At 48.7% G+C, this 21,764-nt stretch overlaps 2 protein-coding genes across 4 annotated transcripts; one reads left to right on the top strand and one right to left on the bottom strand.

The window, feature by feature from the left end:
• Window positions 1–1,480: 1,480 nt before the first annotated feature.
• On the bottom strand, window positions 1,481–11,026 carry LOC127057318 (zinc finger protein 239-like). Of its 2 annotated transcripts, none has more exons than XM_050966221.1 (2): window positions 10,423–11,026; window positions 1,481–4,329 (listed from the first exon to the last, which is right to left on the bottom strand). In XM_050966221.1, exons 1-2 carry the CDS (start codon window positions 10,448–10,450, stop codon window positions 3,212–3,214), a joined length of 1,146 nt encoding a protein of 381 aa, XP_050822178.1. In that variant the 5' UTR covers window positions 10,451–11,026; the 3' UTR covers window positions 1,481–3,211. The 2 variants fall into 2 exon arrangements, with proteins under 2 accessions (XP_050822178.1, XP_050822187.1); XM_050966230.1 differs by having other exon boundaries at window positions 1,481–4,326.
• Window positions 11,027–12,519: 1,493 nt separating this feature from the next.
• Window positions 12,520–21,237, top strand: LOC127057027 (zinc finger protein OZF-like). Of its 2 annotated transcripts, none has more exons than XM_050965645.1 (4): window positions 12,520–12,823; window positions 15,053–15,183; window positions 15,612–15,728; window positions 17,578–21,237. In XM_050965645.1, exons 2-4 carry the CDS (start codon window positions 15,117–15,119, stop codon window positions 19,095–19,097), a joined length of 1,704 nt encoding a protein of 567 aa, XP_050821602.1. In that variant the 5' UTR covers window positions 12,520–12,823; window positions 15,053–15,116; the 3' UTR covers window positions 19,098–21,237. The 2 variants fall into 2 exon arrangements, with proteins under 2 accessions (XP_050821602.1, XP_050821592.1); XM_050965635.1 differs by having other exon boundaries at window positions 14,963–15,183.
• Window positions 21,238–21,764: the final 527 nt, after the last annotated feature.

The raw sequence follows: 21,764 nt of genomic DNA, 5'->3' as shown, positions 1-21,764 counted from the left end.
ATGTTACAAACTCTATAGCCCCCTCCTATTATCAGTTTACCATGAATTACACCTGCACCAAATATGGCTACATGTTTAGGATTTACTAAGCACACATCTTTGTGCAGACCCACCCAGGCTGCACACTCTTTGGGTTGTGGTCTACAGCATCTCTGCTCAGTATTAGCACTGGCTCCATTTCCTATAGCATCCAATAGTGTCAAGACTGCCTCTGCCTCCCCTTTTTATAGCTTGCTCAAGAATAATGTACCATGTCTCCCATCTACCAGGGAAATTATGGACCTAACTTTGTACCTTGTGTAACCACTTATCTCTGTGCTGAGTGTAAAACCAGCCAAGTCAGAATGGTAACATTTTACACCCACTCTAAACAGATGTAAATGATGACACAAGATACAAGGCAGTGGAGAATCAGGCCATATATTTCTTTTGGTCCATGTGAAGGGCATTACTAGCAGATCATTACACAGAGATTACTTGGGTATTGCTGCACAGTGTCTTTATTCAGTGGCACATGGACTAGCTCTGCCATTGTTGCTACTTTATTTTCTCAACTTGAGACGGTACAGGGTGCTTTGGAGAGGGCCTGTCACTAGAGCCCTGCACAGATACAAATCTATATCCATGGATGCGGATATCTGTGAATATAAATCGGTATCCGTGGAACCGCAGGGCTTTCCCGGGAACTGCAGCGATGAAAGGAGCAGAACCTGGGGCTGCCGTTCCCAGGAACCAGCGTCCCGTACTGACAGCTCCTCTGGCACGGCTGTACTGCCCCCACCCCCCCCCACTGGGGCAGGCAGCTGTCCCTGGTCACACTTGTGTGTTCAAGTGGGCACACACCCCCAGACAGGAGATGCTGATAGCTGAGTGGAAGGGATGGGGGCAGGGCGTGTATCTGTGCAGGGCTCTATCCATGCCCTTGAGGCCCGGTCAATTTACAGTGGCTGGAACTCTAGCCCTGCCTTCTGCTCCTCCTCTCTCCCACTCCCCACTCCTCCTCTTCCCTCTGAGGCCCTATCTCCAGCACAGCAGGAAGTCTGTGGAAGGGTGGTGACCAATTCCCTCCGCCCCCAGGCAGAGCTGGCTGAGCACTGCTAGCCCAAGCCCACGCTGAACTGGCCTGAGTGCCCCCGCACCAGACCAAGCCCCCCCCACAGACCCCCATGCAGCGTGACACACGATTGATGGTCCCCCTCCCTGCCCCATGCAGCGCTAGTCTGAGGGCCATCGCACAGCACTGGATCAAGGCCCCTGAGGGCCTCCCACTATGTGGCATGGAATTGCTCTGAGCCTCTTCTCCCTTTCCCTCACCCCCCCCACAGCACGGAGCTCACCCAAGCCCCTCTCCCTCCATGCAGAGCTGGTCGTCCTCCCTTCCTCCCCCATGCAGGCCTGGCCCAGCCTCATTGCTCCAACCCCTGCCAAGTCCCATCACTCACCCTCCTGAGCCCCACCGCTCACCCCCCCACCACCAACAACTCCTTTGTGGCAAAACTGGGCGTTTGTACTGTTTGCTCTTGCCAGCTGGTGATCAGTTGAAAAGAGCAAATAGGCCAAATACCCAGTTTTGCCAAAAACATCAGGATGTCTGGGCCAAAAGGGGATGTATGATCACCCTAGGCCAGGGGTCCCCAAAATTTCTGTTAGGCCCCCCCTTACCTGGTCTGTGCCCCACCCTGGGAGCCAAGGCCAGGAGCTGGGCTGGGGCCCGCAGTCCAGGGCTGTGAGTGGGAGTGCAGCTGGGAGCAGAACCACAGCTGGGGCTGGGGGCAGTGCTGGGGCAGGGCCAAAGCAGAGCTGATCACTGCCCTAGGCTGTGGTAAGAACTGCCCAGGGAGCCTGGGCAGCTCTGGGGAGTCCCGAACCCTGCACCTGCCTTGGGCAGGGGGCCGAGGTGCCCAAGATCAGCCCCCAGCTCTTGTCCCTTCCCCCCAGGGTGCACCACACCAGGCTCCCCACAGTGTCCCAGGCTCCCTGGGCAGCTCTTACCATGGCCTAACTTCTGGCCAGGCCAGGGAGTGGGGCCTTGGGGGGAAGGGGAGGAGAAGGGGGTTTGGCCCCATGACAGGGGGGGAGGGGGCAAACATTCTTTTTGCCCAGGCCCCAATATATCTTAATCCACCTCTGCTGCTCATTAACATTGCTGAATGCATATTTGTTACTGTCATGAAGACTGGGTTGTGGGAGGAGGAAGACTGTATTTAGAGTTGGGATCACATGCAGTGGCCACAACAGCTCCTCATATTCTGCTGAGTACCTGAGGACTTTCTGGCCTCTTCATGGAACGCATGTCTAGTATAGAATTAGATACCTGACAATGGCCCCAGTTTATGGACTTCACACAATCCCATTACCTCACTAGTGGCCTGTACTTCATGTGAACACTGCAGTGTTTGTCTTCTCCCTGAAGGATCCAAGCACTAGAAACTGTGTTCTCCCAACCCAGTTTGACCGTCCTGGTGTGTTGATGTCCATTCCATAGCGCATGAGAAGTCACTGCTTTGCAGTTCTGCACCTGTGAAGCCAATATACCCTGGCTGTGTGTATCTATCGACACCTGACCTAGAAGGTATATTATATATTACATGAGAGCTGCAGATAAAGATAGTCTCTGGAACAGCCCTGAGCAACATTACCTTCCCCCTTGCTTCTGTGTGTCTGACCCCCTCGGGTCATTTTTCTCCACCAACCCCTCTCTGCAGATCCCAACTGTACAGCAGCAGAATGAAACTGGCATGATCCTGATCAGTTTCACTCTGCAGTGGGTGGAGCAAAAGCAACAAAATAGAACAGATCATTCGCTGCAAGACTGTCCAGTTGATAAATCTCTTAAAGGTGGAGGAAGATATCCCTAATCACTCCCTGAATTGAACCTCCCGGAGTAGGCCACTATTGAGGGAAGATAGCCAGCAAAGCTTTCTGTGTGGAATGTATTTTCTGGTGCTGGTAGGTCCGTGAAGCTGTCCCCACAGCTCCTAGAGCAGGGATTCTCAAACTGGGGGTCATGACCCCTCAGGGGGTCACGAGATTATTAAATGGGGGGTCATGAGTTGTCACCTCCACCCCCCCAAACCTCGCTTCACCTCCAGCATTTATAATAGTATTAAATATTTTTAAAATGTTTTTAATTTTTTGGGGGGTGAGGGGTCACACTCAGATGCTTGCTGTGTGAAAGGGTCACCAACACAAAAGTTTGAGAACCACTGTCCTAGGGGGTCTCTCCAGAGTGGATTCTCTGGTGTATAATAAGGTTAGTGAGCTGACTGAAGCCCCTCCCACAGTCAGTGCACCCATGAGGTTTCTTTATCATGTGGATTGTCAGGTGCTGATTCAGGTTGGAGCTCCGGCAGAAGCTCTTCCCACACTCAGTGCATCTGTAGGGCTTCTCCCCTGTGTGAATCCTCTGGTGCTGGATGAGTGTGGAGCTCTGGCAGAAACGTTTCCCGCACTCGGTGCAACGGTAGGGTCGCTCTCCGGTGTGGGTTCTCTGGTGCTCAGTGAGTGAGGAGCTCTGGCTGAAGCATTTCCCACAGGCGGGGCACTGGTAGGGCCTCTCTCCGGTGTGGATCCTCTGGTGTTTGATGAGGTCCGAGCTCTGCAGGAAGCGACTCCTGCATTCAGAGCACTGATAGGGTTTCTCTCCCGTGTGGCTCCTCTGGTGCTGCACCAGGGCTGAACTGCTCCGGAAACTCTTCAGGCAGTCGGCACATTGATAGGGTCTCTCCTCCATGTGCGTGGTCTGGTGCTGGCTCAGGTTGGAGCTCCGTCCAAAGCTCTTCCCACACACGGCACACCGGTACGGGGTCTCTCCTGTGTGCACTCGCTGGTGGGCAATCAGGTCTGAGCTCTGGCGGAAGCTCTTCCCGCACTCAGTGCATTTATAGGGCTTCTCCTGCAGGTGGGTTCGCTGATGTCTTGTAAGTGTCGAGCGCAGGCTGAAGGTTTTCCCACACTCGGGGCACTCGTAAGGTCTCTGGCCTGTGTGGGTCCTCTGGTGCTGAATGAGGTTTGATCTCCGACTAAAGCTCTTCCCACAGTCAGAACATTTATGAGGTTTCTCTCCAGTGTGGGGCCTCTGCTGGGCAATGATGTCTTTGAGTTTCCTGAAACCTCTCTCTCGGGGAGGAGATTCATCCCATTTCTTTCCTGGAAGATTTCTCTCCTGATTTTCTGTCCCCCACTCATCCTCACAGTCCTCTTCCCAGTTGGGGCTCTGTGAATCTTTCCTTCTGGATTTTTCTGACAATGGTACACTTGGCTCCTCTGTCTGAAAACCCTCCTGGTGTGGATTCTCCTCCTCATTTTCACTTATGATCCCATCACCTGCTGGAATAAAGAGAGAATCAAGACATGGTTCATCCCTGTGTCTGGGGGAAAGGGTACCTTAGCCAAGGGAGTCACAAAGAGTTTGTCACAAATCTGAAAACTTTACAGCCTGATCCTAAGCCCGTCAATGTCAAAAGCAGTCTTTCCAATCACGTCAATGGGTGCTGAATCAGACCCTTTGATAAGATCATAAAACAGGAGAAAAAAAATCACTTGAGCTTTTTATCACAACCTGGACCAATCCCTCCTTCTGGACTGACACCAGTCTGCTGTGAACGGACCCAACCGCTGGATCCCACATGCTTCTATACTCCCGGGTCTGGGTAGTGACTAATCACCATTCTCAGCTGCTGTGTCTGCCAACCTTCCGAGGGATGTGGGACTCTGCAGGCAGCTGTCTTAAACCCAAAACCAGGCCAAGCACTTAGTTGCTTACAGTGCATTTGCAGTGGAGTGGCTCAGCTCTGGCACTGCAGCTTTGCCAATGTACTGTCATAGTGTAGTTGCTTCCAACATTGACTGAAAGACTTTTCCCATCAATGTAGGTAATCTACCTCTCCACAAGGCAGTAGCTAGGGTGACGAATAAGTCTTCTGTCTAGCTGCCTCTACAGAGGGATTAAGTTGACCTAGCTATGTTTCACAAGGCACAACATTTTTCACAGCCCTCAGTGATGTTGCTATGTCAACCTAATTTTTAGGTGTCGACCAGGCCTGACACGTGCCCTCAGAGCCTCATCTAGGTGTGGGCACCAAGCTGCTCAGTTAAGTCCCTTACAGGTTTAGCGAAGGCATTTCTTAACCACAGCCACTTTTAGTCTTAAGAGAGCACTGAAGAGTTATAGATCTTTGCAAAATAACAAACAGTCCTGCAATGCTTCCGCCTCACTCTCTTACTCTGATCTCAATCCACGAATCCAGGGTCTGGTCAGTCTCTAGCCGAGAGGCTTCTGACATGTGGTGGTGGTTGGTCCCCTTGCTCAGAGAAGCCCTCCCCTCTTAAATACAGCCTCTGTCTCTTTTCGCCCATGTGCTCCAACTGGGAAATTCCAGCCTCTTACCCCCAGTCAGGCTTCTGTGGAGAGTCCACTGTCCCCTTGCAGTGGGCCAGTAGTTGAGAGACAACCAAAGTCGATGGCCCATGATTGCTCTATGGTGGCTTCTCAGCCATAGACTATGTCTAGATTATACAGTCTATGCCAGCCCCTAGTGTAGCTGCAGCATATGCTGACAGAAGAAGATTTTCTGCCAGTGTAGGAACACTATCTCCCTGAACAATGTTAGCTATATTGACAAAAGTTCTCTTCTGATAGCACTGCTTTGTCTACAGTGACAGTTTTGTCAGCCTAGCTATGTCAGCTAGGGTGTGTGGTTTTTTCACATCGCTGACATAGCTTTGCTAGCATAAGTTTCAAGTGTAGACACAGCCACTGTCATTCAACTAGGTGTCAAACCTAATACAAAATGGATGTTCTAATCCAAACTGGAGGTTCTACTATTAAGTGAAGGTCACAGTGAAGGGTACAATCCAAGATGGCGGTTGAAACACAAAATGGAGTTCACAGTTGCATGCAGACATACCCCACTCTGTCACACCTTTCCCCAGAACATCCCCAGAAGCTGGCCCAAAACTATGGAACTCACAGCCATAGAAGAAAGTAATGACTATGGCTCTTATCGCCTTCAGAACTCAGTGCAACACTTGCAAACAGGAAAGTTTCTGCTACAGTACACTGGTTAGGCAGGGGAATGCTAGCAGTCTATCAGGACTGATGTTAAACCATAATTGTCACCTGCTTTCCGGTTACTCTAACACAGTGGCTCTCAACCTTTCCAGACTACTGTACCCCTTTCAGGAGTCGGATTTGTCTTCTGTATCCCTATGTTTCACCTCACTTAAAAACTACTTGCTTACAAAGTCAGACCTAAAAATACAAAAGTGTCACAGCACACTATTACTGAAAAATTGCTTACCTTCTCATTTTTACCAAATAATTATAAAATACATCAATTGGAATGTAAATATTGTACTTACTTTTCAGTGTATAGTATATAGAGCAGTATAAACAAATCATTGTCTGTATGAAATTTTAGAGGTTTTTGAGTTTGGTAGTGCTTTTTATGTAGTCTGTTATAAAACTAGACAAATATTCAGTATCAGAGAGGTAGCCATGTTAGTCTGGATCTATAAAAGCAGCAAAGAATCCTGTGGCACCTTATAGACTAACAGATGTTTAGGAGCATGAGCTTTCGTGGGTGAATACACACTTCGTCGGATGCATGTAGTGGAGATTTCCAGGGGCAGGTGTGTGTGTATATATATATATATATTCTTGCTTGCATATATCTATATATATGCAAGCAAGAAGCAAGCTAGAGATAACGAGGTTAGTTCAGTTAGGGAGGATGAGGCCCTGTTCTAGCAGCTGAGGTGTGAAAACCAAGGGAGGAGAAACTGGTTTTGTAGTTGGCAAGCCATTCACAGTCTTTGTTTAATCCTGAGCTGATGGTGTCAAATTTGCAGATGAACTGAAGCTCAGCAGTTTCTCTCTGAAGTCTGGTCCTGAAGTTTTTTTGCTGCAGGATGGCCATCTTAAGATCTGCTATTGTGTGGCCAGGGAGGTTGAAGTGCTCTCCTACAGGTTTTTGTATATTGCCATTCCTAATGTCTGATTTGTGTCCATTTATCCTTTTCCATAGAGACTGTCCATTTTGGCCGATATACATAGCAGAGGGGCATTGCTGGCATATGATGGCGTATATTACATTGGTGGACGTGCAGGTGAATGAACCGGTGATGGTGTGGCTGATCTGGTTAGGTCCTGTGATGGTGTAGCTGGTGTAGATATGTGGGCAGAGTTGGCATCGAGGTTTGTTGCATGGATTGGTTCCTGAGCTAGAGTTACTATGGTGCGGTGTGCAGTTACTGGTGAGAATATGCTTCAGGTTGGCAGGTTGTCTGTGGGCAAGGACTGGACTGCCACCGAAGGCCTGTGAAAGTGTGGGATCTTGTCCCGGATGGGTTGTAGATCCCTGATGATGCATTGCAGGGGTTTTAGCTGGGGACTGTATGTGATGGCCAGTGGAGTTCTGTTGGTTTCTTTCTTGGGTTTCTTGCAGTAGGAGGCTTCTGGGTACAAGTCTGGCTCTGTTGATCTGTTTCCTTATTTCCTCATGTGGGTATTGTAGTTTTGAGAATGCTTGGTGGAGATTTTGTAGGTGTTGGTCTCTGTCTGAGGGATTAGAGCAGATGCGGTTGTACCTCAGTGCTTGGCTGTAGACAATGGTTCGTGTGATGTGCCCAGGATGGAAGCTGGAGGCACGAAGGTAGGCATAGCGGTCGGTAGGTTTTCGGTATAGGGTGATGTTAATGTGACCATCACTTATGTGCACCGTGGTGTCTAGGAAGTGGACCTCCCGTGCAGATTGGTCCAGGCTGAACTAACCTCGTTATCTCTAGCTTGCTCCTTGCTTGCATATATAGGTATATCTGCCCCTGAAAAAGAATGTTATACTGGAAGGTGTTAATGGCTACCAACCCCCGTCTTCTATTCCACTGATCAATCACAGACCTTATTAAAGTCGATAGGTGAGTAATCTCCCTTCTTCAGGGCTAAAGGAAAAGAGCAATTAAGTCCCTTCATGGAGTGTGATAACTGGAGGCAATAGAAGCTACTTCCCAAGGCAATCTGCTGCATGGCAAAGCTTGAACAGAGTTAAACTGTGTAGTCTGATGGATTTCCCTTGGACTGATTGCAAATGCAGGATCTAGAGCAGTGGGTTTTTTTCTGGTGACCCAGTTGAACAAAATTGTTAATACCCATGACCCAACAGGGCTGGGGCAGGGGGGGTTAGGGTGTGGGAGGGGCTCAGGGCTGGGGCAGAGGGTTGGGGTGCAGAAGGGGGTCAGGGCTCTGGGCTGGGGGAGCAGGCTCCGGGGTGGGTCTGAGGATGAGGGGTTTGGGGTGCAGGAAGGGGCTCTGGGTTGGGTGGGCTCAGGGCTGGGGCAGGGGACTAGGGCACAGGATTGGGGCGAGGGCTTACCTCAGGCGGCTTCCCGTCAGCGGCACTGCAGGGGTGCTAAGGCAGGCTTCCTGACTGTCCTGGCACCGTGGACAGCGCTGCACCCCAGAAGCAGCCATCAGCAGGTCCAGCTCCTAGGTGGAGGCGCACAAGCAGCTCCGAGTGACTCTCACCCACAGGCACCAACACACACACCCCAGCTCCCATTAGCTGGTTTCCAGCCAATGGGAGTGCAGAGCGGGTGCTTGGGGCAAGGGCCATGCACAGATCCCTATGTCCTCCCCCCCCCAGGAGCTGGACCTGCTGCTGGCCACTTCTGGGGCACAGCGCGGTGTCAGAACAGGTAGGAACTAGCCTGCCTTAGCCAGGCAGCACCACTGACGGGACTTTTAACGGCCCAGTTGGTGGTGCTGGCCAGAGCCACCGTGACCCAGTCCCTTCTATTCTGTGATCCAGTTCTGGGTCACAACCCACAGTTTGAAAACCACTGATCGAGGTGATCCTGGCAATTACAGGCCTGTAAGCCTGACTTCAGTACCAGACAAACTGGTTGAAAAAGCATAATCCCAACTATATATATAAAATAATGAGGTCTAAATCAGCTGTTACCCAAGAAAGTGATCTTGGAGTTGTCGTGGATAGTTCTCTGAAAACATCCACTCAATGTGCAGCGACAGTCAAAAAAACAAACAGAATGCTGGGAATAATTAAGAAAGGGATAAATAATAAGGACAGAAAATATCATGTTGTTTCTATATAAATCCAGGGTATGCCCACATCTTGAATATTGTGTGCAGATGTGGTCACCCCATCTCCAAAAAGATATATTGTAATTGGAAAAGGTTCAGAAAAGGACATCAAAAATTACTAGTGGTATGAAAAGGCTTCTGTATGAGGAGAGATTAATAAAACTGGGACTTTTTAGCTTGGAAAAGAGATGACTAAGGGGAGATATGATTGAGAGAAAGAAGATAAGGAAGTGTTGCTTACTACTTCTCATAACACAAGAACTAGGGGTCACCAAATGAAATTAATATGCAGGAAGTTTAAATCAAATAAAAGGAAGTATTTCTTCACACAACGCACAGTCAATGTGTGGAACCCCTTGCCAGAGGATGTTGTGAAGGCCAAGACCATATCAGGGTTTAAAAAAGAACCTAGATATATTCATGGAGGATAGGTCCATCAATGGCTATTAGCCAGGATGGGCAGGAATAGTGTCTTTAGCTTCTGTTTGTCGGAAGCTGGGAATGAGCGACAGGATGGATCACTTGATCATTGCCTGTTCTATCCATTCTCTCTGGGGCACCTGGCACTGGCCTCTGTCAGAAGACAGGATACTGGGCTAGATGGACCTTTGGTCTGACACAGGAGGGTCATTCTTATGTTCTTAGAGGATTGGTTTTGACAAGCTGTATCTGTGCCAAAGTCAACACCCATTGTGAGAGTGGCTCTGAGAAGGAGCAAAGAGACAGAGCTCCCTGAGGCACAGGACTCCCTTGAAAAAGCAGGCTTGAAAAGTGACCAAGGACATTGGCAGCTATTGCTTATTCCTAGTATGTGCAGGGAAACAGGACTTTAAGTACGTTCTTTGGAACCAAACAGGAGTGCATCAGAGACTATAGCTGATTCTCCTCCTAACAGAAACAACCCTTCAACGCCCCAAATATTGGCTAAACTCTTGGGGCAAAATAGCAATAATTCTATTCCCGGAGGGAAATCCCATCGAACCTCCCTGTTGGCTCTTGAGTGACTTTATTCCATGCCCCCTTTTAAACTAAACCTAGGAGGATCCTAGGAGGTGGCAGCTCAGCCTTTAATGTGCTGCCCCGAACAGGCTGGTGCAGCGGGCACCCTCTGCTGAGCTGTAGATGCACCGACCCCCAGACACTGGTGTTGCTCCCTGATGCTGGCTATCTGATCCCTTTCCGTTCACGCTTCAACTCCCGTGTGCTCCCACGGGCAGCAATTCTTGGTTTCTGCGCTGTTTTCTTCCTCCCTCCCCGGAAGCTATTTCTCTGCTGTGATCCTGCCCTGTCCTCTCAGTACAGACGCCCCTGCCCCGACTTACTGCTCCGAGCTGCTCCCCGGGGATTCATGCCCCTAGCACGTCAGTGGAGGGGTGTTGTTTTCACTGGAGATGCAGATTCTGTCGCTTCAGACACATGGCGCTGGGAGCGATATTTGGCTGGGGAACAGGGAAGTCCCATCTTTATGAAGTCCTCCTCCCTCTGAGTGTGCTGATCCTCTCTAGGGCAGGGTGGGTTAAGAAGCTCTGTGGTTTTAACCTCCAATTTCCCGGGCTTAGTTCGGACAATGATCTTCTCTCTTCTTACCCGCTTTCTCCAATAATGGTTTTACTTTGTGTTCTCTCCAAACAGCCTCCCTGCGCTCTAGAGGAACTAAACTCGATCTTGACAAATATAGCCCTTCCATCAGCACCATGCCCAAATACCTCCACTGGCTTCCCAGTCGTTTCAGAACCAAGAACAGTAAGCTGCACTCCTTGGTTTTAAAGCTTGCTCTCAGGCGGTCCTAACAGACTTGTTCCTTCTTCACTGCCCTCCATCCTGACTCTCTGCAGTGGCTTAGAAACAGATCTGCTTAGCGTGTCTAGTACACTACGTTGGTTTTCTATCCTATCCTAAGTTCTTGTTGACTCCTCTCCAAGGAGCTATGGAAGCAGGGAGCAAATTGCGAGCTGCAAATGCACACCACAGTCTGAATACAGTAGGTCTATTCTATCTCTTACTTCTGCGATAGCCAACCACACTGGATAAGCACGTTAGCTGGACGTTTCTGCTAAAATAATCAGCAAGAACAGCTGTAATTGTTAACATTTACATTATCATTAAGCTCCCTAGTTAATTTCCTCTTTGCATGAATAGAGCAGTTCATCAGTCTCTTAGAGCTATTTATTTAGCTTGTCTCTCTGCAACCTGATGTCTATACTTAAAATGCTACAATGGCACAGCTGCAGCTGCTTCACTGTAGCACTTCAGTGTAGACACTTATGCTGATGTAAGTTTTCATTGTAGACCAGCCCAAAGGCACCACAGCAACAATTCACATTTTGAATATTTTCTCTGCAAGGGCTAGAAGCATAAACATTTTTGGTTTAATTGAAAAAGCTTCCATTCTGCTAATACAACAAGGCTTCCAAGTAAGTAGCACTAGAAGATTAGGTCAGCATAACTACATTGCTGAAGGGGGTACTTAAGCTAAACTAAGCCCTGTGTAGACAGCACTAGGTGAATGGAAGAATTCTTCCATCAATCTAGCTACTGTCTCTCAGGGAGAGATGCATTACCTATGCCCACAGGAAAACTTCTCATGTTGGCACAAGGAGTGACTACACTGAAGCACTACAACAGCACAACTACAGCAGTGACAACGTCATGTTTAAGTGTAGACAAGCCCAGTCACTAAAATCACCCTGACAAACATCACAGCTCTAGGATGGAATGGACTAAATAAATGCACATTATTATTATTATTATTCATGTTCTTTGTCACTGCTGAGGATCTTTTGGACTGTAAACTCCCTGCAATAGGGACTGTCTTCATCACCCAGCACAACTGCAGCTCTAAGCCTGACTGAGGCCTTTGGCCTGTACCATCATATAAATGAATAATAACAATATCAAATCAGCAGAACAGATCACAGATGAGTATTCCTGCCTCTAACTGGCCATGAAGAAGCCTAAGGTTTAGACATAAAAGCAGCAAAAGGCTAGCACGCTAGTAAACAGACCTTTAGACTTTTCAGGTTTGCCATGCACCCTTGGGGGTCTCTCAGACAAATCATCATCATCAATGTTCTCTGGGCACCTGTTTCTAGAGAGTTCAAGGCTGTTTCTAGAGCCCCTCTGATAATCCCTTTGTCCTCCATTGTAGCACAGCCAGGGTGGGAATTCACTGAGTTGTGCAGAGTGGGACAAGCCAGGGTGCAGAGAGCTGCCACTTGGGGGGCGGGGGGGCGAGGAGAGATGAACGAAACAGAAAAGTTCCCAACGCCTGGGGAGTGAAGGGTTAACACGACGGAGCTCCTCCAGCTCCTAGAGAGGCCCGACTGGGAACTGCGCTTCCTGTTCCCGCAGAAACCTGGTGTCCGCAGCCGCTGTACCGCCCGTGCCCCGACCGCAGCCCCGCGGTGAGTGCAGGGCTGGGAGAGCCCCCGCGAGGGCGGACAGCGGGGCTGGGGCCAGCACACAGCGCCGGGGAGGCAGCAGGCGCCGCCCCCGGGACACAAAGGAACCGCAGCCTGGAGTGGGGCTGGCAAAGGGAAGGGACCGCGAACTAGCCCGCGGCGGCCCCTTGAAGCTGCGCCATGTGTGCAGCTGCAGGCCAGGAGCGTCTCCCCCCACGCAGGAGTCGTGGCTCTGCCTAGCTCCCCCGGCGGGGTCCCCACCCCCAGAGCCCCGGGGCAGCCAGCTCACAGGTGGCACTTGGGGGGCCCTCGCCAAGCGCAGGTATGTGGGTGCCTGGCCCAGGGCGGGCTGTGCTGCCCCGCCAGCCCAGGGGGTACCTGCCGCTGCAGCGCCGGGAACTCTGCGCTCGGGGAACGACGGGGGGCAGATGTCACCCAATAGGCAGGAGGGGGCAATGGGGCTGTGCCGAGACACTCATCGGCAGGGCTGTGGCCCAGTGGGTGACTCTCCAGTGGCAGAGCTGGCGTGTGGCCCCCAGAGGCCGGGCCTTCTCTTCCAGCCTCTCTTGCTCTTTCTGCGGTCTCCATGTGCCCTGTTCTCTGCATTTTTCCCTCTCCTCCACATCTCTGCTCCTTCATCTGCAGGGGCAGGACAGAGCTGAGCAGAATTCCTCGTGCTGAACTGACAGGAAATGCTAGTCCCCAGCAGCTTCCCAGGCCAGGGGAAGGCCTGACTCATGGGAGACAAGGGGGAAAGTGTCACTAAGGGTAGCTGGAGGGTTGCAGACTTTGTAGTTTGTGTAGGCCGAGCTCACTGCACACACCAAGGCCTCGTTCAGCCCTCCAGTTTCCCCCACAAGCTCCCTATGTGCCCCCCTCCCATTCCCCCTCTATCTCAGGCACTTGCTACAACCTCTTTACCTCCTCCCTCATGCCTGGGGTCTGGTTATCCCCCTTTCTTCCCTTCTCACTATGCTGCCCCCCCTTCCCCTCTGCCACAGACTCTGTAGGACAAGAAGCAATGGGCTTACATTGCATCAAGGGCGGTTTAGGTTGGACATTAGGAAAAACTTCCTAACTGTCAGAGTGGTTAAGCACTGGAATAAATTGCCTAGGGAGGTTGTGGAATCTCCATCACTGGGGATTTTTAAGAGCAGGTTGGACAAACACCTCTCAGGGATAGTCTAGATAATGCTTAGTCCTGCCATGAGTGCAGGGGACTGGACTAGATAACCTCTCGAGGTCCCTTCCAGTCCTATGATTCTATGTGCCCCCCATTCACTCCTCTGGCATATGCCAGGGTCTCTGTGTGCCCCCCAGGTCCACTTCCCTGCATCCCATCGTGCCCCATTCTCTACCTCTGCACTATGCCAGGGGCTATATGTGTGCCCCTTCCCACTCTCCTCCATTTTGATCTTGCTTTGCTCAGCCAGTAATACTGATGCAGAAATGTAATGTTATTCATTTACTGATTTTTGTTATGTGCACAGTAACATAGCATCTGGGTTCATAGCATAAATTAAATGCATTCTGACATGTAATTTTAAAAACGACAGAAGCCCACAATCATGTATCAAATTGAGAGCCTCATTCAGCTAACAACTGTGCATGCAAAACAGTATTTCAATGGGCACATGCTCTGATGGTATGCATAGCTGTGATAAATGCATACATGGTTATACTGTTGAAAACTGGTCTGTACATCAGTCTGTCCACAGTATGCAGCATAAACAGCCTTCCTTGTATGGACCCAGCCAACTATTAGTGACTCATAGATTTTAAGGCCAGCTAGGACCATTGTCATCATTTAGTTTGACCTCCTGTATAACACAGGCCATAGAACTTCCCTGAAATAATTCCTGTTTGAGCATATCTTTTAGAAAAAACATCCAATCACCCACCTGCTAATGGCCCATAGTTGAGGAAGCATTTGGCCAAGAAGATGTCTTACACTGTGCTCTGAAGGTCAGTAAAGTCAAGCTGTGGTGTGACACTGAAGAGGAGCATTTCTGTAGCTGTGACTCTTCATCCTAAGACATGCTGTTTCCTGTCTCCAGGAATGCAAGTGTAACAAAAGCAAAGTGAGAGCAAAAGTGCTGTAGATGATCTGAGCTGTTGTAGTGCGGTATGGACAGAGAGAGACAGCCATTAAGGTAGCTAGATCTCTACAGATAAAAAAACACCACCATAAATTGCACCCAGAGGAAGATGGAAGCTGGTGGATAAATGGAGAATCAGAACATGAATGGAGGAAAAAAGAGCCTGTTTCCTCTCATTCATCTGGCATATCTAGGGCCCTTCAGATTTCACTACCAGAAATCTACATGGGAACCAAAGGGCATAGTCCTATAGGCCTCTGAAGTTACCCACATCATAGATGAAATATCCAGGGGATAGATAAGTCCCCTAAGATGTACCTGCTGTGCTGTCCTTGGCTTATCACTGTGAATTACTCCCACAGAGACCATATCTCCAGCTGAGACTTTGGGCTTCAGATGTCAGGATGAGACTAAAGCAAAAGATGCTGAGTTTATAAAGCTTGTGATTTCAGATCCTGCTGAAGTATGGTGATGTCTTGTCTGTTTCTCCTGTGAGGAGAGGGATAATTTAGAGGAATGGCAGAAGGAGCTGTATCAGTGCCTGAGGGAGAAGAATGTACAAGGTTGGCTTCACTGGATAAATGTAAGTTTTCTTTCTTTTATTCCGAGCTGTGTAAACTCTGAATTATCTGGATTTTCTGTCTCTCTTTAGTATTTATATGCCCCTCCAATAGTGTGGTATCTGAGCTTCTCACAATCTTTATTGTATGTAGGCTCCTAACATTCCATGAGGGCAGGGCAGACCTATCATCTCCATTGTACAGAGGAGGAACTGAGGCACAGAGAGGCTAAGTGACTTGCACAAGGTTACACTGGAGTCCACATCTCCCAGGTCCTAGGCTTGTGCCCTTCTACTGGACCACCTTCCTTTCCCTGTCCTCGGGGCCTCCATTAGCACGGTTGGATTTATTTAGAGTACACGTCTGCTCTAGCAGAGGGTACTGGTGTAAAACCAATTACATACTTTTGTAACAGAACGTCATGTCTCCTGATCTCATTTCCCACAAACAGGCTATAAAAGTCCCAAACCAAAACTGATATCTCCAGTAGAACCAAGAGAGTCAGAGCTGTGGGTTGTGGATCTTCAGGACTCAGTGGATGGAGCTATTCCTGAAAGCCCCTCCCCAGGTGAGTAGTAATAATTGAAGCTTCCTCGAGTAAAGTCACAAGATGGAGACCTTTCTAAGCTGAGGAACTGGATTTCCTTTATAGGATTCACTGTGTCTTGGCCAATGCCTGACAAACCTGTACATAGAGGGATAGCTCAGTGGTTCGAGCATTGGTCTGCTCAACCCAGTGTTGTGAGTTCAAGCCTTGAAGGGGCCATTTGAGCAGGGGATGGGACTAGATGATCTCTTGAGGTCCCTTCTAACCCTAATAATCTATGATTCTAAATCACAGTCCTCCTTACCCCTAGTGACTCAAAGGTGTAACTCCCTTGATTTCATTAGCATTGTGGCAGCATAGAATTTGGCTCAATCTTTCTGCGTCCGTGATTATTTCATTTGGGGAATGGAGCCTTAATATTTGTTTTTCCCAGCCCCTAACATTTGTTTTAGGGGAGGAATTTTTTCGTTTCATCCAGTTTTCGTGCTGAAACACTGAACTATTCAGATAACATCACATTGGGAGGGTCCCATGGTTGTGTCTCCCTAGGTAGAGAGATCCATGTAGGATATGAGGCAACACAGTTCTCCCCTAAGAGCATGCTGCATGGAGGGAAACTCCCCTAAAGAATGTTGCCAGAAGAAGCAGCCTGGCACAGCTAGTTTGAAGAGAGACAGCTTTCCCTTGCAATCAGTTCCCACTAATGCAGAAGTGGAATCTAAGATCACGTAGCTACTCCCACCAGTATCACGTCATGCATTGTCATGCAACATATCCCCCTTTGAACAAAAGACTTCCATCAGGGATGGCAGCATAACTGGAAAAGTATGACGTGAACTATGTAGTAGGTTCCAATAGCTTTGCTAACTTAGTCAATGCAGTTCAAATAGTCATATGACGCATTGTAATGTTTAGGCCGTTGACACTGTTTCTTTCCCATTGCTGAGAAGCCGGGCTGCCTTCTTACTGCATGATCCTGAGAGACTCTTCCCTGTTCAACATAAACACTAATCAGTGAATGCTAACGATCACGGTGCTTCTTACTCACCGTACACATTGAATTTTTCTCCTTAGGTGAAGTCACACTTTAAAAAGTGCTCTGTTAAAGACCATGTTCAATTATTGCTGATATGAAACCTTTACCTCAATATCCTCAAGCTCCCCATCGCCAGTAGTACTCCCGAGATCCCTGTGAGACTGAGAGACAATCAAAGATTTTTTAGACAATCAATGAAGATTTTGGAGTTGAAATGAGACTGAGCTCTCCTTTCTCAGTGAAGTTCCCCTTGAGACAAATGGGATCCCAGTCTGGAAAGCAAAGCCTTTTCGGATGGCTCTAGACTTCCCCAGGAGCATGTAGAGAATGAGGTTCTATGCTCTCTCTATGTAGATCCCGAGAGTGATCCTGAGAGTGATCCTTAGTTTTTCTTTCAAAACAAAACTCTGCTATTCCCAAACACTGCAGTGGGGATTGAAAACCCAAGCAGATGAGGCTTGATGCTCAGAAGTGCTGAGTCCCCATGGCTCCAACTGGCTTCTGGAAAATCAGGCCCCAGGAGTCTCAAGTTGGGCACCCAAAGTTGGTGGACACTTGAAAAATTGGGCATTTTCCTTTTTCTCCTCTCACCAGTGTTTATGGTGAAATATTTCATTCTCCCTTAAAGCAGTTTCATCTGTTCTAGCACCAGCAGCAGCTCTGGAACATAGAGCCACTTGCATAATGTGCCAGCTGGAGTAAGTGCCTTCTGGGGTAATATCCCGGGGAGGGATGAGGGACTTCCTCTGTCATACTGTACTGCTGGGAATGGTTAGTGGTTTCCCTCTACTAGCAGCACAGAGTCACATCTGGATTTTCTCCTCCTCCCTGCAGGTGGTGGGATCCTGCGCAGAACTGAGAAGCATCACAAAGAAGGTCGTGAGAACCTGAAGCTGCTGAGAATGTTACTGGGGAAATCAAAAGAGAGAATTTCCCAGAGATCTGACCAGGAAACTACCTGCAAAGGGCAGCACAAGTCACAAAAGCAGAAGGGAAACACAGCCAGGGGTAAGGGAGGTATCGCAAGGAGCCATGAAAGAACTTTCAGGGAAGTGCGCAAGCCCCCTATGCCAGAGAGGTCAGAGACAAGTGAGGGACCGTGCACATATCCTGTGTGTGAGGAAAGCTTTGAGGGGCAGAGAGACCTGAATAGCCATAAGAACAGCATTCACACTGGAAAGAAAACCTGTAAATGTAGGGCCTGTGGGAAAAGCTTCAGGCAAAAGCAGGAGCGCTTGGCACATGCGAGAGTCCATGGAGCCAAGAAACCCTTCCCCTGTGCCGAGTGTGAGAGAAGCTTCAGTCGGCTTTCCCATCTCACTGTGCACCAGAGAACCCACACAGGGGAAAGGCCCTTCTCCTGCCCTGAGTGTGGGAAACACTTCAGCCACTTCTCAAACCTCACTAGACACCAGAGGACCCACACAGGGGAGAGGCCCTACAGCTGCCCTGAGTGTGAGAGGCGCTTCAGTAACCTGAGCAGTCTCACTACCCACCTGAGGACCCACACAGGGGAGAGGCCCTTCACCTGCCCCCAGTGCGAGAAGAGCTTTGGTGATCAGTCTAATCTCACCACCCACTTGAGGACCCACACTGGGGAGAGGCCCTATGTGTGTCCTGACTGCCAGAAGAGCTTCAGCGACCAATCGACTTTCGCCAAGCACCACAGAACCCACACGGGGGAAAGACCATACCCCTGCCCCAACTGTGAGAAGAGCTTCATCCATAGATCCCACCTCACTACGCACCAACGGACCCACACAGGGGAGAGACCTTACAAATGTCCTGGCTGTGAGAAGCGCTTCAGCCAGCTCTCCAACGTCACTACCCACCTGAGGACCCATTCAGGAGAGAGGCCCTATATCTGCGCCGACTGTGGGAAGAGCTTCGGCGACCAGTCGAGTCTGAGGAAGCACCACCGGACCCACACGGGTGAGAGACCCTATCCTTGTCCCCACTGTGGGAAACGCTTCAGCCAGCTCTCCAATCTCAACACCCACTGCAGAACCCACACCGGCGAGAGGCCGTACATCTGTCCACACTGTGGCAAGAGCTTCAGTGAGCAGTCAAACCTGGCCAAGCACCTGAGAACCCACCTGGGGGAGAGGCCCTCCCCTTGGCCCCGCAGCCAGAAGAGCCTCATACACATCTCACACCTCTCTGCACACCAGAGAAACCATGTGGGGGAGGGGGCCTACAAATGTACCGACTGTGACAAGATCTTCAGCGAGCAGTTGGACCTGGTGGAGCACCTGAAAGCCCACCCGAGGGAGAGACCCCACAGTGACAAGAGCTTCATGCAAAAGTCATCTCTGATGAAACTTCAGGGACTTCCTCAGAGATTGAAACCATAGGAGGCTGGAACGCTCCTCTTCGTCAGCTTCTCTCTACCTATATGTGTTTAGTGATGTGCACTGGAGGAGAGGGAGTTACAGAGAATCTGAGAAATACACTCAGCCCATCCACTCCCGAAGCCATCACCACCTCCCCAGTCCAGTGGAGGAGGTCCTGAATAATGGGAAGGGGCTTCACCAGTGGCCATTCCCTTACCAGGCTGTCCTGGAAGAGTGTCAGGAGGCTGCACATGCTGTCTCCATCCCATCCACAAACCCATTCTGTTTCCCTGCTCCAACATCCTTACAGTTGTTCTGTGTGTTAGGGGTTGGCCTCCCGAGCGTCTCTCCATACTGTGTTGAGAGGTTTTGCTGAGGTGCATTTGGCGTTCCACCAGGGTTTGGAGGGGCATAAGTGAAAATATCAGTTCTGTTTATTTCAAATCTGATTCTGCTCTGAAAAGTGACTCTGTAAAAATGGTATTGTGAGGTTCCATGTTCATTGTCTTTCAGTGATTTGAGATCAAATTTGCTCCGTTTACAAGTTAAAAGATGGTTATTCTAACTGTTAGCCCTGCAGAGTCAGCATGGTATACGTGAGTGAATCTGGGTTCTTTCTGTTTGTACGTCATCATTGTCATTGGTAATAAAAATTCTGTGATCCAAATTCTGCACTCAGTTATGCTTGTGCAATCTGACCATTTTGTTCAAAGAAGTATCTGAGGACAGAATTTAGCTTTGCAACTGGGACTTGATTTACAATGTTGTTGATGCACAAACCAGAATAGAATCCAGCTAACTCTACCACTGATTCAGTTTGCTGCCCTGCAGTGCTAAGACAAGTAAAGAGCAGTAAAAATTTATTTGAGTTATTCAAGTCAGCAGCTATGTCCCTGAATACATACAGGGAGCAGATATGTGAGGCAAGAAGGTGCCATTTTTACATAGAGACTTTTCAAAATAACAGCGTGCTGTGGGCACAATCCAGCATCACATTGGAGTCAGCAGCAAGACTTCCATTGAGCTCAACAGGCGTTGGACTGGGGCCTAAAAGGTTTAATATAGATCTTGAAAAGGCAGATCCAGTTGGTCACAGATGTTCCAGTGACAGCAAACCCTGCTGACTAGGTTTTTTGTGTGTGTGTGTTTTTAAGTAATATTTCTTGATCCTTCCAGAAGTCTGAATTTGTGGAATTGCTTTAACCTTGCTGGGGTGTATAATCATTTTCAACTTGGGTTCTGTTTTTGAAAAGGGGGCAAACACTGCAAACATTGTGTCATGGTTCATGCCCGCCCCCACTTTATTGCCCTCATCAGTGGAAATTTAGGTATGAAGAAATACCAGTTGCGATATCAGTTTTGTGAAGATGGTATCCTTGCTACATGAATTCTGAGAACAGCGAAGAAGTCAAGATCTTGGTAGTACAAGAGAGGCCAGCTAAGGCCAGGTCTGCACTACAGACCTATATCAGTATAACTGTGTCACTTGGGGGCCTGAAAAATCCATACCCACGAGCAACCTGGTTATACCTACCTAATCCCCTATGTAGACAGCGCCATGTCAATCGGAGGGCTTCTCCTACTGACATAGTTACAGCCTCTCAGGGAGATGGGATTAACTATGCCAATGGGAGAAGTTGTCTCATCAGCATAGGAGCATCTTCCCTAGAGCCCTGTAGCGGCAAAGCTGCACTGCTGTAGTGCTGTACATGAAGACAAGCACTAATTGTGTGCATCAAATTCATTCCTCTCATATGCAGCTACTACTCCAGTGGGGATTTCTCCAGTGGGGATTGTCCTAGCTAAATTCAGTCAGCTATCTGGTGTTTTATATAATGAGATTAGTGCTTATTTTTACGGCTGTTTATTCCCAGGTCATTATATACCATAGACTGGGTTTTAAAAAATGATGTCTCAGCCATTACTCTGAGACAAAGTTATTCCTTTTTCAGGAAGCCTTTTCTTTCCTGACTCCCACGTACAAATGGATAATATGATCCGTATTGGGTTGATACGGTTTAATAAATGTATTCTGACATAATTTCACAGTATGTCAGATTGAGTTGTATGATGTACATTTATGGTTTGTTTCTATCCGACTAAATAGCAAAAAAGAGTTTAAAGAGTGTTCCCATAGGGGGATCACCCTTTAGGTGTTAAATCTGTTGTTTTTGGTTTTATTACTTATATCACATTTAAAAGCCACAATTGAGAGTGGGGCCCCATTGTGTTAGCTGATGTACACATAGTTAGGAAAAACAGCCTTTGCAACAAAATGTTTACAGTTCATATAGACAAGGCAGATGATTATTGGAGAAAGAAGTTTTATTTTCCCCATTTTACAGATGAAAAACTCAGACACAGAGAGATTCAGACTAAAATCCTCAAAGCTGTTTAGGTACCTAACTCCTGTTGAAGGGTCTAAGTGACTTGCCCAAGGTCACAGCAAAAGTCTGTGGCAGAGCCAGAAACTGATCCAAGATCTTCTGACTCAGTCCAGTCGGTGCCTTAACCTCAAGATCATCCTTCCCCTCTAATCTAAGAGTACAGTGATCACTTTGTCTTGCTATAATTGAATGGCAGAGTCCGTGCCACACAGTTCTGCTTCAATACACTTTCACAGTCACTGCCTCTGTGAATCTGCTCTTCAGCTGGGTTGGGGGTATAGTTAATATCAAAGAAAATTAA

This window comes from Gopherus flavomarginatus, chromosome 1 (genome assembly GCF_025201925.1).
Source record: "Gopherus flavomarginatus isolate rGopFla2 chromosome 1, rGopFla2.mat.asm, whole genome shotgun sequence".
Classification (NCBI taxonomy): domain Eukaryota; kingdom Metazoa; phylum Chordata; order Testudines; family Testudinidae; genus Gopherus; species Gopherus flavomarginatus.
This window is presented reverse-complemented; position numbering and strand designations above follow the sequence as displayed.